The sequence below is a fragment of the Drosophila virilis genome, chromosome 2, assembly GCF_030788295.1.
Source record: "Drosophila virilis strain 15010-1051.87 chromosome 2, Dvir_AGI_RSII-ME, whole genome shotgun sequence".
Classification (NCBI taxonomy): domain Eukaryota; kingdom Metazoa; phylum Arthropoda; class Insecta; order Diptera; family Drosophilidae; genus Drosophila; species Drosophila virilis.
In genome coordinates, this window is record NC_091544.1 from 30,566,979 (window position 1) to 30,583,719 (window position 16,741).

General features: G+C 37.9%; 2 protein-coding genes across 7 annotated transcripts in view; one reads left to right on the forward strand and one right to left on the reverse strand.

Moving 5' to 3' along the window:
* Nucleotides 1-16,741, forward strand: part of msi (RNA-binding protein musashi) — a 149,290-nt gene that overhangs the window by 110,624 nt on the left and 21,925 nt on the right. The window contains exon 1 of one of the 6 annotated variants that reach the window (XM_032433730.2): nt 9,775-10,064. The exons of the other annotated variants lie outside the window; for them this stretch is intronic. Coding sequence (XP_032289621.1) covers nt 10,039-10,064 — 26 coding nt within the window. The 5' untranslated portion in view covers nt 9,775-10,038. Of the gene's footprint in view, nt 1-9,774; nt 10,065-16,741 lie in introns of those variants that run through there. 6 annotated transcript variants of the gene reach the window in all.
* Nucleotides 12,265-15,476, reverse strand: LOC6632748 (lipoprotein lipase). Its single transcript, XM_002056435.4, has 3 exons — nt 15,309-15,476; nt 14,445-15,219; nt 12,265-13,679 (listed from the first exon to the last, which is right to left on the reverse strand). Exons 1-3 carry the CDS (start codon nt 15,343-15,345, stop codon nt 12,926-12,928), a joined length of 1,566 nt encoding a protein of 521 aa, XP_002056471.2. The 5' UTR covers nt 15,346-15,476; the 3' UTR covers nt 12,265-12,925.

A 16,741-nucleotide genomic window follows, 5' to 3' on the forward strand; every position in this document is an offset into this window, starting at 1 on the left:
TACGATTTTGACATGCCCACACTTGCGGTTGATGCTTACCAGAGGCTACAGCAGAACAACATTGATACCAATCGAAACTACACACATATAACACACACACACACACACACACACACACATATATATTTGCACAAGCTCAGTGCGAGAAAGCAGTCAATTTAGTCAACTTCCTGACTGATTCCGCACCATGGGCAACATTTACACATATAACATTTTTGGTATGAAATAACCTTCAATAAACGACAGCAAGAATGATAAGCATTTTAACATTATTCGCCTAAAATCTTAATATATGCAAAAGATGTTAATATCTAGTTATAATATTTGAAAGTTTTTGAGAACATGTTAAGCTTTTCTGCACATTTTTAACTTTACATGAGCTCCAATTGACAGTCCCTACGACCTTCCCTGTTAAAGAAGATATAAAAAAAATTTACTAGTACTAAGAGGAAGTTAGTTTGACTTTGGAAGTTATTCCTTTGAAAAAAAAAATGCAAAAATGGATATCAATGTTGCCCATAGTCCAGCAAAGCTTCAAAGTCACATACATTTGGGAGAATCTCTGGCAAGTTACTCACATTTCTGGTTTGTCAATAGAGAGATGGCACACAGCAAATGATGATCAAATCCCTGCTGCTACTGCCATATGACATGTTTGATAAATTGCTTGATTAATGGACGCGTGTGCGATGGGCAAATATAGTTTAAGGACTTTGGCAGGCAACTTTTAGACAGGCGCTTACAATATCAATGAGTAAACAGAGCCGCGAGGCAAACAAGCTGGCCGGGACAGGCTGTATGCAGAAATACTTCATATGCGTTCGTCACATTAAAAATAATTTTGTGCGCGCCGTCAGTCTGCATTATCAAACTAATGTCCTACCACATCCGCAGAGCCTCCAACGCGAAACGTCAGCTGCGCTGAGTTCTTCATAAATCAAAGAGGACACCCCACGCACACACCCAACCTCTTACTCTCACACACACATATTTCCGGGGCGCTCATTAAAAAATGAACACCATTTGCCAAAGGAACAAAAATTGCATGTCCTCGCTTAAATATGCATATGTATGTGCAAGTGGGTTTTTGCGAAAAAACCATGTGGTGCTCTATGTGAATATGTTGCAAGTGCTGTGGCAAACTCCACTCGAAAAAAAAACTAACACGTCATAAATCTTGCACAAGTATCCTTAAGCGTTCCTTTTTCGCCACGAAAAGTCATCACATGGCAGCAAAATGAAGAACATGAATTTCCAGAGCTGACCAACATTTATATACTCTTTAAGAGCTAGCTGCTACGGCATGCTACTAGTATTGTAGAGTATACTATAGTCGAGTCGATTGACCTATACATTAAAGACAAATGAAACAAAGCTTTGCTAAGCTCTGACTGCAAAGCTAAACCATAAAACTAAACTAAGTTTACAATGTGCCAAAAACATGCAACAAAAACTAAGCAGACTTACTAGAAAGTAGGATTAAAATTTTGCTCAATACATCCCAGGCCTTACTTGCATAGTAAGGGTATACAAAAAATTAGAAGAAATCTTGCCCTAAATTTAAATTGTAAGTTTGCGGTTTTTTTTATATTTTTATTCCATATGTAGTTGTATAAAGGCCTTGAAATAGCTGAACGAGCGGCCTGGACGCACATAAATATGCAACACTATGTTTATCTGTTTGCTTAACTACAGCCTGACACATGCAACGAGACGAGAAATGTTTTACCAGCGGGCACAGTGTTCCTTATGATATTATCGCAATAGCAATTCTCCCCCTCGTACTCTCTCTCTCTCTCTTTATTGCACTCTGGCTGCTGCTGCAAGAGCTGGAGCAGTTTTTTTGGCCAAAAAAAATGAAGCTGTTGCCATTAGAAATCAAATGTTGTGAGCCCGAAAGCTACTTGAAGCATCAGCAGAATTCGGCACGCGCGCCTTCCTTTGAGCGTGTGTTTTATTTTAGTTTTTTTGATGAAAGCTTGTGCGGGAAAATGTTGCAAAAGTTGTTCGAGTATTTCCTTATGGAGCTCTTGACTCAGGCATAACTATAACTACTAGACGATGCTAAGCAACAGCAACTGCAAAAGACAAACACGTAATCAGCCAAAGTGAGCAACAGTTGTGCATTCAGGCAACTAGTTTAAAAGTTCATTTGAACTTTTTAAATTAGTTCAGTAGCAGGTAACTTTGCCTTCTGCACCTCTGTCTGCTGTAAAGCCTTTAAAATTGCACACGCTTACGATTTAATGTTTGTCATTTAATTGGGACTCATAACAACAAACCTTCAACTACACATTAAGATGATTAACATAAGTGCCACGGCTACGCCCACACAGGTTTTCCGCTGGGTGCCGCTTCCCTCCCTCCTCTCGTCGATGAGACTTCCGCTGTTCGTCTTCCGCAGCTACTGATTTTATTGCGCTATTTTCCTCACTTTACTTTTTTTAATAAACTCAGTCAGCAGCAGTGAATTATTCTGAGCTTTACTTTTTCCATCTGTTTATTTTAGTCTTAGCAACAGCAACATTCAGCCCGGCCCTCCCCATTTATCGCAAATGCAATTTGCTGCATAATCAAGTAAACTTGGCCCTTAAGCTGTTTATGAAAATTCTATAGAAAATAAAAAATATTCTTGGAATCTGTAAGCTGATGCGCCCGTAGTCGTTCTTATTTATAGCTTTTACTCTTATCGTAGCTGTTTTATCTCATTAGACATTAGCCTGCATTATATGTATATGTAATATGCCGTCATTATAATCGCATTTCTTTTTGCATCTCGCTCTCTTGTCTTTTGCAGGTTAGTATCTATTGATAAGCCCAATCTCACAGCAGCTTGTATGGGGTAAGCATTTGAAAACCTATTAAATGGGTTACGAAACAATTATTACGAAACAAAAAAACACCGAAAACGAAAATTTAGCCCACAGCTGGATTTATTTAAGCGCATTAGTGTATGCTTTCATATGCGTTACTGCTCTAGTCTTCAATGCTTTCTCTCTCTTTCTAATGCTCATATGCTATGCTCTTTAAGGCTGAACAAAAAATGTTTCAAGTGCTTCCAAAGGCTACCAAAGCAAACGAACATTATAAAAACCAACACTGGCAACATGTCGTTTACGTTACGTATTTAAGATTACTTTTTATTTAATTTTCATAATGCTCTGTGGCAAAAGTTGCGCCTGTGCCAAGAGTTTTCATTTTCCTTTTTAACTGTTTTTACCTTCTCAACGAAATGCATTAAAATTTATATATTTATCAAATCAACAATATAAGCAAAACGAAAACAAAAATAACAACAATTTGTTATATGAACTTTAACTGCTTTAATAAATTACGTGCGACCATACACTTTGAATGTTTAAATTTTACCAACTTTATGCGAAAAAGTAACATAAAACTTCTGATACTTGAATTTTAACTTTTGCATTTTTTTGGCAGCTCATGCGGTTTAATAATTGGCATATAAACAAGTTCGTGAGCTTCAAGGCATAGGTTGAAAGTAAAAAAATGCACTGCTGGGCTTGGCTTAAATTCAATTAGTTCGTTGGATCGTTAGGGGCTTTTATTTTACTTATAGCCAATCATTAAAATCATTTGCAAATAAAGGCATAAATATAAGAACTTATCTTCATAATTGTATTCTTAACCTATATATATATAGATGTATTCTGAGCCAATATAAAAGAGATATATATAAAGGTATTCTTGGCTTTAACATTGAATTTTTCATAACGTATTAATCCCAGCGAAATGTATAAAGATTTATCGTCATATCTAAATTACTGATTGTTAATTTCTTTAGCATTCAGAAATAGCAAATATTTTAGGTAGATTCTGTGTAACATTTAAAGATAATTTTGGTATACAATTTAAAATGAATCTCCGCTTAAATTTCGATTTGTTCGCAAAAGTTTATTAACAGAATTACAGGCAGCGAAAATTATTTTCAATTACACGTATAAATATTTAATTGGTTTATCCCAACAATTGAATAACTATTTGGCATCAGCAATCAAACAATTACCTTAAACCATTTAGCGACAATAAAAATTGTTTTTAAAAACACAATTTGCATACCAAAAAAGAAGTAAAAATAAAAAAATCAAAATATACTTTTGCTGAAATGGCTTAATTTTGTCCGGATTGTGTGCCTGTGCGTGTGTGTGTGGCATGTGCGCGCTTGTGTGCGTGAGTCGAAATAAAATACACACTCATGCCTCGCAATTTAAGTAAATAAATGCAAGCCAGTGAAAGAAAGAATAAAAACTATGCGACAGAAATGCCAACAAACGGCAAAAATTGCGGTAGAGAATTTTTGGTCCCAAAGAAAACCCCAAGCAAAATCAACTGCGCACTCACATGAGTCGAAATTGGGGAGCCTGTAACTGGCACTGAGGCCAACATGGACACATGGCATATGCAACTTGCAGTGCTTGCCACATGGGTTGGTGGTGGTGGTTGTTCCTGGTGTTGGGAGTGGTTCCGATTTGATGGCTCTGTGTGGCCAAAAGTGAATGTCATTGTTAAAAGTTGTTGGCTCGCATACGGCTTGAGCTCGGGCGATTACAGCTTGGAATCGCAAAAAATCATATTGCTTGTGCAATGAATTATAATGTAGTGCTCTTCAATTTGTATTGTGGCATGTGTGTGCAGATGCTTTTCTCTTGCTTTCCATATGCATTTGCATGAAACTCGTTTAAATCAAATATATGTATGTGTCATATGGGTGTGTGCCGTATCTAAGGGAGAGAGCACGAGTTGAATCATATGCTGTTTGAATTGGAATAGAAATTTCACTAGTTAGTTAAACTGAAGTGGTTCAAGCAAGTCCAAAATGTAATTTGAAGAACAAATTTTCAGTAATTAAGTTAATTACAGTTAGTTTAAGTTCCGCGAAGCAGTCTATTACCAATAACTGTGAAAGAGATTCCACGAGGCTTTCAAATGGACTTCCAAACTAATATTTCAGCCATATAAAGTTATTTATCGGAGGCAGCGCAGTTGCTCTCATTTGCACTAGATCTCAGAAATACTGTTATGAAAATGTATTTTGAAAATTCAAAGATTGCACAAATTTATTTTCGAGTAATTACACTTGATGTAATAGAAACCGGATGGTTTTCAATCTTTTGCACACGTTCTAAGAACTTAAAGCAAGAAAATACCTTTTGCAAAAATTCTACATTGTTTATATATGCAAAATGTTTTTTATATGTATAAATATATATATATATAATTGATTATATATATTATACTATAATTTATTTCGCGCCTTATCTTATTATAAAGTCTGTTTTAAGAAAAACCTACCTGTGGGCAAGTAATTTATTTTGATTGAAGAACTGGCTTAGATTTATTCGGTAAGCTTAACTACTTTTGGAATAGGCTCATATCTATAACAATTATTAAACAATCTGTTCCTAATTAAAAGTCCCTAGTTATAAATTCTTAAGTTCCTTCAATTTCTTGATTCTTGATTACATTGGAATCTTTTGCTCGTTTGCAACTCGCTCACAACCAATTGCCATAAATGAAAGCTGTCACGAAACATGCCACGTTGCACATGGCGTATGCGCATTTTATTTGCCTAACCTCATTAAAAGCACAATACACACACAAATATACAAAATACAACCAAGGGCGCCCATAAACTTAATTAAATAACGTAAACGCAAGGCGCAATGCACTGCTGATTGGCCAAATAGCAGAGCAAAAGCTAAGCCTATGGCCTAACTTGAGGCGTTGCCAGATTGCCTTAAAGTCAACTTTTTAATGGGCAACACTTGAAGCCGGCAAGGCTAATTAAAATACCAAACAAGGAAGGGGTCGGGTAACGGAAACGGATACGGGTTTGGGTACGGGTACGGGTACGGGTAGGTTGATGTTGATTACTCGAGTTGACTTTGTTAAGAGCTGAGTTTTTCAATCAACTTTTATGCACACACACACACAACTTTTATGCACACACACACACACACACACACGTACACATGCCTGCTAATTTATTTAGCAATTGGCACGTAAAGGGTTGATTGTCTGCCAGTCAGCAGAAAAACCGCTTGCATATTTTGCCCCTTAAGCATATATAGTATGTATCGATTGTGCATAACTAGCACATGCTTAACCTACTCTGACCCCATCAAGCGACCCTCAAGCCTTACAATACACCTCCTTTTTTGTTACTAACTTCTTTGCTTTACACTTTACTTTGACGCCTCTCCGTTACGCTCATGCATGTTTGCTTGTTTGTTTTGGTCTGCTGCTGGCTGCGGGCAACAGCTCATTAGGACTGGCCTAAACCGAAGCCAAACAAAAAGGAATAAAAATAAAATAAATAAATAACAAAAAATTTCACAGAGCAAATGTCAAGGGCTTAGACCTGCCATCGGATTATTTAAATATAAATTAAAAATCACTCACACGTACCATTGCCACAGTTAGGAGCAGCAGCAGCTGTGGCCTGCGCTTGGCAACTGCGGGCTCTTTGAATAAATAAATTCGGTTTGCAACATATGCTAGATATACTAAAGGAACTCTAGAGTTATATATTGTTATATATATAAATCAATTAAAGCTATGAAGCCTGCCAAACCAAAACCAATTTTCTAACTATTTCCAACCAGTTTGAAACAATAAATTTTGTTCTCTATGCACACTCTTCTCTGTGTGTGCTCACGGCATATATTGACTTTTAATTTGTCTGCGCTAAAGGTAACTGTTGTCCACAGCAGCTGCCACAAGTTATTTTATGCTTGTTATTGCTCCATAGAGCTCCCTTATTTTATTATACTCGCTGGATGACAAAGTAGTAGCCAGTTTGTCGTTGCTTTTCATTCGTTCCCTTTAACCATTTATTTTTTAGTTTACACCGTGTCATTTTATCCATTGGGAATTGACTTTATTATTCAATTAGCTTCGAAAACAAATTACTTAATGTGGATGGGCATTAGTTGAATTTTTAAACTTGCAACATCGCGCAGTTGGGCTTCGATTTTCTTATCTTTTGTAGTAGCTTTAAAAAATCTAGAATATTTGAGGATAGACTACTACTAGGCTACTTTTCGTTATATAATTGTATATAAAATGTTCAACCTTTTTAATATCTACACTATCATGAAGAGTATTTTGAGTGAATGTCTTAATATTAAAAGATCAAGCTATATTAAACTATGCCTTCCCCATCCGTAAACTATGTACATATGTCGATAATATTCAATATTATCGGAAACTGCTTTCCTCGAATTTATAAGGACCAACAGACTTATTTATTCTGTCACTTCGATTATGTCTAGTGAACGGAATATTTCTAGGAAAAGACCCTTCAATTTTGTATTCATGTTTCTGGGAAAGATCCAATCCAATTCGCACCTCAATTTCTTGTTATTTCCTTAATTTCCTGCAAATTAGCACGCTTCCCATCTTCTGGTGAATCGACCTTCGTATTTCCCACGGAACGTATTTCGCTTTGAATTTTTCATTTACCTCAATTGTATTGAGCGAGTATTCTTCGTTGCTTCTGCCACGAAAAAAGAAAAAAGTTCAATAATTTGCAGGTTTGTGAGAAGCCTTTGTCAAACGTACTATATCAAATCGGCATTATAGTTTTTACAAGTCATTCTCTGCTTCAAACATTTGCCAACTGGCAAACAAAATCCACATAAATCAAATTCAAAGCCAAAGAAAACTGTTTTTTTATTTTTTTTTAATTTGGAAATCGAACCTGCAAGCCCTGCAATCCCTTGGTGCTCTTAAAACTTGTTCCCTTGGCCGCTTTACAAAATTGCCATCGTCAACGTTTGATTCTATTCCCTCTCTCCCTCCCTCCCTCTTACTTGTTCTCTCTCTCTCTCTTCCCCTCCCTTCCTGCCTCTCTTGTCCGCTACTTGTCACTCTATACCTGCGCTTGCTCTGGCACAAACACGTAATCGAATAATCCAATTTGTTTGCGCAAAAACTGAAACTTTTTCGTCGTAGGGCTTCAATTGACGTCGTAGCTTCAGCTAGTTCTCCTCCCTAGACCTCCTCGTTGACAAACCTACCCTAACCTTTGCCAAGCAATTATTTAAGTATTTGCGTGAACCATGCCGAGCTTTGCATTTGATATTGGGCACAAACAATTGACTATTTTATTGAATTTGAATTTTCGGTCAAATGATGTAATTGCTTACTTTTGTTTCGTTTATCAGTTAAAGTATCCTGTAAATTCCTGACTAAACTCTTTAAGTCTTGCATTTTCTACACACCGTTCGGCCTTATAATTAACAAACCGTCCGTTCGAGCTATACCACTCTACTTGCAGCGCCACCTTTCAACCGCTTCAATGGACATCCTGCTGTTGCATTGGCCAACAGTTGTCCACATTTTGCTGTTAGTTTTTGCCTGTTTGCCAAGCGTTCACACATGATACGTGCCACACACACCCAAACAGGCACACAAACACATCGAGCTCATACACACACCTTTGCCAACATTTTGTGTAACATGTGCTGCAATGTGTTTCATTGGTTTTGATGCCCTTTACTTTTCGAAAGTGGGTAAATGTATATAATTATCTCTAAGTAGAAAATACTTTGTCCCTAATGACTAAAGGAAGTTGAAGTTTTATTTGTAATTACCTTAGGTAATGCACGCTGAAACGGGCTCTCACTTGCTTTTGTGGCAAAATAATGGAAAACGGCGTTTCTTTATACAATTTTGTTCAAGTTAATTCGAAAGGTGTTTCACACTTTGCAACACTTTTGCACAAACCACGACTCTTCTGTAGGTATGGGCGACACAAAGCGAATAAAGGTTCGGGCTCAAGCTGAATTTCAACAATTTTTATGAGTATACGTTTGCCCTCAAACTGATAACAGGGTATTTTCGAGTCGAGCATTCTTAACCCTATTTTTTTTTTGTGTTTGCTGCATGTCAACAAACAAGCAGCAGCATTTACTTCGTTTCTCCTCTCGGCTGGCTATATCGCTATCTTTCTGTCGATGGCATTGACAGTTGTGCTCTTTGAGCTTCTTGCTGCTAGGCTTATGGTAGCACTCAAAGGCTATTGAGAAATGTAATCCTTATTTTTATTACACACCAAGACAGAGGTTGATATGTGCACAAAGAGCTAGAGGTAGGGAAAACTTGCGTAAGTGCATCCAAAGCCGACAAAGCGCCCGTAAGTTGCATGCAACAAACTGAAATGTGGCAGCACAGTGCGTGCGCCGGAAGCCATTGCGGGTTAAACACGCACCACCAGCAGGAAGCACCACTGACAGTCAAGGAAGGAATTCAGAGGAAGGAGCGGGGCTAGCAAAGAAACGCGCGACGCGACACTTTATGACAGGTTGTGACTGCGCTGGCAAACCAAAAAAAAAAAAAGTCCGAAGAAGATACCAACTACTTGTGTGGTAAATGGGCATGGCAAAGGGAGGTAGTAGGGTTGGTTTTAGCCTGTCGGGAATTAGGAATGTATTGTCTGAGCACAGCTCAGCGCAGTTTTGTAGTTCATTTCTCAGTCTGCTCAGTGCACAGTTCTCTACAATTCCAAGTACCTAAATCCACTCTTTGGCTCGAGCGCGAGTAGAGTGCAGGGTGCGGGACATGGCGGAACGGGTGGGTCGTGGGGCGGGGGGCGGGGGTGTAGCACACTTGAAGGGCTTCCGACTGAGGACTGTGTCTTTTTTCAGCCTGGGCCAAACCAACCCTTTGGCCCTCAACATCTTGGCCAACAAATTAGCGCATGCATTTTTTGTTGTTGTTATCTGGCAGCACATTCAGTTTGGTTTGCGGCGTACAACCGGCAACAGTGACGGGTTTTTCCGCGGGCTGCCACAATTTTGTTCTTGCCACTTGCCACTTGCAACATCTACAACAATGCAGACTGCAATTTATGTCTTGCCAAAGTGAAAATTTTCTTGCCAAAACTTACACACGCAAATTGAGTTTCTTTCACAACTAACTTTGTGGGTGTGCACGAGTGTGCACGCGTGTGTGTGTGTGTGCCAGTGTCAAAAGACGCCTTGACTTATCGTGACAATAGCAAACAGCTGACAAAACATGAACTACTTAGAATCCATGCTGTGGTAAGCAAATTTAATAATAAAACTCTTCTTTTATTCATGGCTAGCAGCTAACAACTAAATCCAATTACGAAACCTAGCTGTGTACTATTGCCGTCGCCAGTTTACCGAGTTCTATTTTTTTTCTGAATAATTTATTAGCCATAAATTAACCATAACTAACAAAAACTAGGCATTTATAGAAATTGCCTTTGAAAAAGCTTTCTACAAAGTTGGCATAAAGCAATTTGACACCGTTTATTTAGGTTAATTTAATTAATTAATTAATTATTTATTTAATCATAGCAAAAATATACGCATTTTAAATTAGTTTAAAAAAATGCCTAAGTTACAAAACTTTATCTGAGCACTGAATTCTGGAATTCGCACAAAACTTATCCCATAAATATAGCCCAAAGGCAGCCAGGCCTTGCTCCCCTGCCTCTCCCTGTAACTGTCCAACTGCGGACTTAGAGAAACTCCATTATGACAATTTTCAAGTACCTAACTTAGCTTGGGGCTTGAGGCTTGGGAATGGAGGCGCCTGCGCCTCAAGCGCCTGGTTATAAAATAAAACAAAACTTTTGCGACTTTATGAAATATAATTTATATGCAATTTGTTGCACGTTACTCTCACTGGCGCTGACCTCAAAAACTATGCAACATTTTAATCTAAAAGCAGACGACAGCTATTTTTTGGATATTTTTTTATATACACAAAATATTTTTAACAAATATTTTACTTTGCTCAGGGGAGAAATTAGAAGAAAGCAGAGTTCTTCTGCTAAAGCCGCATTAATGTGTTGCCTACATGTCGGGGCTTAAAAAAACGTACAGCAGCCGATTTTTTTCGTCCTTTCGCCTTGGCAAACATTTGTGCACGTCATTTCTCATTGCCCACGTTCCTATTGGGTTTGCTCTCCAATTGCCAATCAAATGGCTTGGAAGGAAATCACATTAATGGCAGCCGTGCGCAATTTTTTTTTTTTTTTTTTTTTGAGTCCCCGTATAGTATTTACAACATTTTGGCCGTTGAGATGAGGACACACACACACGGACAGACGGGGCCAATTAAAGCGTAATGCGTAGCAGTGCCAAGTCGTTAACTTGGCCAACGTGCAACGACGCCATCTTTAATTTATGTGTCATGCGGCTATAAGTATGCAGCATGCAAAATGCATGCAGCAAAGTGTCAGTAAACTAAACAGGCGGCTTGTTACGTATGTCTTCTTGTAATACCCTAAAAATATTAGAAGAAAGCAAAAAAATATAGTATATCAAAATCTTTAAGAGGTAGTTTGGTATTTTACATCGATTAAATTCACTTCAGATTTTCAATTATTAAAAGAAACTTTTTCCACAAGTTTAAGGGTCAATAAATATATGATGTATGCATTTAACAGGGTACATTTTAGTCGTTCTCGGTCTTTTAAAGTCAACTTGTTAGCATGTAAGCATCCTAACCGCTTGCACACATTGCACTCTTTTGTTTTCTATCAAATATGCAACAGTATATGTATATTTGTGTGTAATTTATGTAGGTCTCGCGCCAAAAAGCAGGCTACAAATTACACAGAATCTCATAATTTGCGGCTGGCTGACGCTGACGGCTACGCCAGTCGTCCGTTGCGCTCTGCCTCAGTGTAGGTATGTGTGGGTCTGTGTCTTTTTTGTGCTTCAGTTTCTGGCAGCAAATTTTTGACAATCGACCTTTAAACTTAACTCAGATGCAAAAGTTGTACTTAAACACTTTTGATCACACTTCGTTTTGTTACTGGATAGTTGGCAAGTCCAATTAATTTGCGTCTTTTGTTAACAAACTCTTTTTGAAATGCAACAAGCAGTGGAATACTAAGAAAGCAGTTCAAATATACCATGAAGTTTGCAAGTACTAGATCGAACGATTACAGTTTATAAATATTATTAAACTTGCGGTTTAATATTGTTTTTTTTTTTTGTTTTCTATAAGCTTAGTTTCATTTTAAAAATTTCAATCTTCTGAAAGCAGCCAGCTTGTTATCGAATTTCTATTATTAAAACAACTAAGCTTTCTTATTTCTGTATTCGAAATTCTGCCAATTTGTTGACAACGGAAAAAAAACTAAACAAAATTAAATTTGATAACAACATTAAAAATTGAGAAAACAAAACAAAAAAGAAAAGAAAATTTATAACAAAAGGAAAACTAGTTGATAAATGAAGTCGACTTTCGTTTTGAGATGATGTTTTATATTGAAGTTAAAAGAAATGATACGATATAAAGGTAAATCAAAGTAGGTCAAATTTAACAATGGTTCAGGCTATGCTTCACGGAAATTGGAATCATATTCTTGTAGAGCTATGTAAAATTGATTTAAAATGAATATTTAACATTTTAAAACATGGAAATCTGTGCAATTACTTAATTAACTGTCGCATGCTTTAAGGGTTTATCGGATGTTTGGTAATATTTTTTTATATTCAGGCAAAATGGCGGCGAAAACTACTTTGCCTGGCATTTTGGGTTTTCACAATTTCACATGCTCGTTGCAAGTTGTGTGTGTACGTTTTTTTTTTTATTTTCCCTGACTGTGACTGGCATGAAAAGCATTTTACACATGGCAGCATTTTTTAATTTTGCAGCGCAGCTTTTAGAAATACACACGTATGCACACACACACACACTTTCACACATGTATGAGTATACATGCACTCGCACACACAAATGCACTTACTAATTAGAAATAAAAATGCGCGCTACACATTTGCTCATTACGCTGTTTGTGTTGTTGTAGTTGTAGTAGTAGTTGTTGTTGTTGTTGTTGTGCTGGTTGCTTTGCTTTCTTTATATTTTGGATTTTTTATTTTCATTTTTCATGCCATTTTCCACACTGAATGTTGCTCCACTATAATGCTGCGCCCATATCGTACGGTGCCTTCGCCTGGGTCTCAAAATAATAAACTCCCATACGCTGCGCCAGCTGCTCCATTGATAACTCGCCCAAATCGCCGCCCATGTGCAGCCGTTGGCCCGTGGGTTGTGGACAGCGCTTGTAGCGCGTCAACTGCTGCCATTCACTGGTCTCACAACCCTTGGCCTCGAAGGCCATCTTCTCCAGGCTCTCCTTGAAGAGGGCAAAGGCACGCCAATGGCTGCACTCGTGCCAAAAGCAGCCCGGCTGCTGGCTGCCCCAATTGGCATAGAAGTCCACGTGGCCCAGTGGGCGATCAAATCCATAGCTTCCCACGCTCGTGTGCAATACCTCCACATAGTCCGCATCGCTGCGACTCAGTCGCTCCTTCTCCTGGGCATAGCGAAAAAACGGCAAAGCTGGATCCAAGGCGCGTATCACACGCACGCGGCCCGTTTGCAAATGTTTTGAGGCCAGGCCAGCTACATGGGCGCCCATGCTGAAGCCAATCAGCTGCAGATCCTCAAACCGCATGCCAGCCTCCTCGTGCAGAAAGTCCAGAAACTTGGCCAGCACCTGACCCACAGGCTTCACCCTATAGCTGGCCGTTATATAGTCGGCAATGGCGCCACGGCCCCAGTCCACGGTGAAAATATTGTAGTTGCCGTCGCCGAGGGTCATGTAGGCGGGGACCAAATAGCTGTAGACATTGGCATGTGCATTGCCCAGCCAGCCGTGTATTATGATGCTGTAAGTGGGTGCAGAGAAGGATAAAAGAGAAGTTTTGTATAGATGATTCATATTAATATTGCATTCAATTGGAGAATTTTGTGCTTTAAGAAAACGAATCTAAATAATGAAATTCATGCTAGAATTAATTATGGTTAATAATTGTTGTATACATTTCGTATACTTTGTAATTATTAACTAGAAACTACTAGCTTTTTGTTATAACAAGTAGCCAGCCGTGTATTTTGATGTTGTGAGTGGAAAGAGAGAGGGAGCAGAGCGAAGTTGAAATAGATGATTTATATTTGTTTTGCATTTAATCGGAGAATTGTGTACTATAAGAAACCGAATCTAAATAATGAAATTCATGAAAGAAATCAATATTCTAATTAAGAACGGAATTAATTATGGTTAATAATTGTTGTATATATTTCGTGAACTTTGTAATTATTAACTAGAAAGCAACAGTTTTTGGTTATAACGGGTTGAATATGATATATCTGATATATATTTTGCAATTAGAGAAAAGTGTTTGCTGATTGTTAGCCATAAATAAAAATATCGAAGTAAACATCATATTATATATCAAAAGAAACGTCTGATAAACTTTATGGGTGCTAAAAAGGTGTATCAGTTTTTAAGGAACACCTATTTTTTGTATGAACATTTTAATATATGGCTGAGTCTATGAAGCACGTGTAGTGCAGAGAAAAAGGTGGTACGTGACCACCGCAAGGCACAAATTGTGCAACAAACATTTCCTACTGAATCATTCATAACTTACCGCGTCGGTTGGAATGGGTTGAAGCGCGATTGTCGCAAGGAGGCGGCATCATAGAGCCGCACCGTTTGCGTGGTGGTCATCTCCATGGAAGTATTCTTAACATTATCGTCATTCGCATTCAGGCCAAAGGCGGCGCTCAGCGTGTTGCCAACAACCTGCTGCAACAGTCGATTGCCACCCGATGGCGGCGGTCTATTTGTGCCACGCCAATTGCTCGAGTGCAGCTGAAAGTATGTCTGCCGCTCGGCATTGTACAGTAAATTGTAGTCCTGTAATCGCAATAGTTGCTCATCAGCCGTTTGGCCCATGTTGCCCGCATTGTTGCTGTTGTTGCCAGAATTATGCCTTTCCGATATTGGCAGCTCGTCGGGGCTCATTAGGCCCCCGCTACCGCTGCTGATGTCCTGATTTGATGTCCTTTCAATTTGTATTTCAGGCCTGTCCTTGTTCTGGTCATTTCCATTGGACTGCAGTCGTTTCGCCTTCCATACTGCTTTTACCTCCTCATCTTCTTCTGCTGTTGTTGCCCTCATCATAGCACTTTCCACTTCATTTGTCACTTTTACTTGCACTGCGGGTATTTGCCGCACCTGCTCGTGCAGCTCGACCTCATCCTCCCCCAACACCAGCAATTGATTGTTGTCTGCATCGACCTGCTGTGCACTGTAATCAGCATTCGAGTAGTTGAAATCCTCAATCCTCCTATCGTATACATTCCTAATTCTGCCCATAGATTTTGCCTCATGCAGCTTAGCTGCAGTGTACCACAAACAAACTGGCAAAATGAAAGTTCATTAGACCAAACTGGAGCAATTTTCGTAGACGCACAAACTACATCTGCATCTCCTGGTCCAAGATAATCACCTGACTGACAAATAAACAACAATCCAAGCAGCTGCATTTTGAGTATTTTTTGCGTACTTGTTGAAATACCTTGTGCGTACTTCACATACTCATTATTTTAGTCACTTTTTTTATCACTTAAGCACTTTAAAACCAGCTAACTGCACGGCCGAGCTCGCATGTACAACTGACTGGCAACATTTATTTCTGAGCTCTCAGTCATAATTTACTGTACGAAGTTTTATTTGGGCTCTTTGCCAAACAAAAAAATAAAACATTATTAATATGCAGCATTTCACACTTTTTACTTTAGTTGCAGATTAATTTTTCATTCGTTTTTATACCCTAACAGGGTTATTTCATTTTATGAACGAAGATCACATGGCTTCGGTCTCATAAATAATGTTTACATATTCTTGATGAAACTTTTTAATATATATTTGTGTTTATGCTCTATAGGCAGAGATCCGTCAAGAATTATTTTATTTGTTAAAATATGAAGTTAGTTCAAAATCTTCACATTTGGGCAACATTGTTAATTTATGATAAATAAATTCTCTTCTTAAGATATCTTGACCACTTATAGCAATTATTAGCTTCATAGCAACAAGGTCCATAAATTAACTACATCTACAATATGTCTGCTACAGTATTCGAAAGTCGGCTTTAAAAAAGTCAAATGTACTCTCTTGTTACGCCCAACAAGTGCTTATTATTGATGACTTCTCCCGAAAAAAGAAATAAATAAGTAAAACGAAATACCGTTCACTCTCACCCGCCTCATTAGCTGTTAATCTGTTGAATCAACAAAAGTTCAGTCTCCACATGCAATGTGCCACTGACCAAGTTTGGTTTTTGGCCTCCAGTACTTAGCACATTTTGGAGATATATTTTTGGGATAGGTCAATGTACGAACTGTCTGCTAAGTAGCTGTCCAAGCTTTCTAGCTGGTTGTGGGTGTTTTTGGTTTTCATTGGAAGTAATGTACATGCGTTGAAAACCAATAATACTTGTTTAACTTATTTTTAGCCAAATAAAACATTAATTTAAATAAGCATAAAGAACGTATATTTAAATTAGCCTCACTTATGAGCTGAGAGTTTAATCTATCAATTTTAGAACCCGGTAAATTAATATTGCTGCACGAAAATAAAACAATTGACAAACAGACAAACGAATAATTACAATTTAAGGAAAAATGACATCAACAAATATATAAAAATGAAAACTACATTTTTGATTTATGTTTAATTATTTTTCCTGTTTGTACATGTCGCACATTGTATGGTGTATATGTTTTTATGTACGTAAAAAAAAAATATATATATTTTTAATATTACATGTAAAAACACGAAGCTGTCATAAAAAATATCAAAGCCTCATGCAGCATACGCTTGTCATTTAGCCATATACTTGTTTAACAAACCATTTTGAACTTTATGCCTCATATGCGT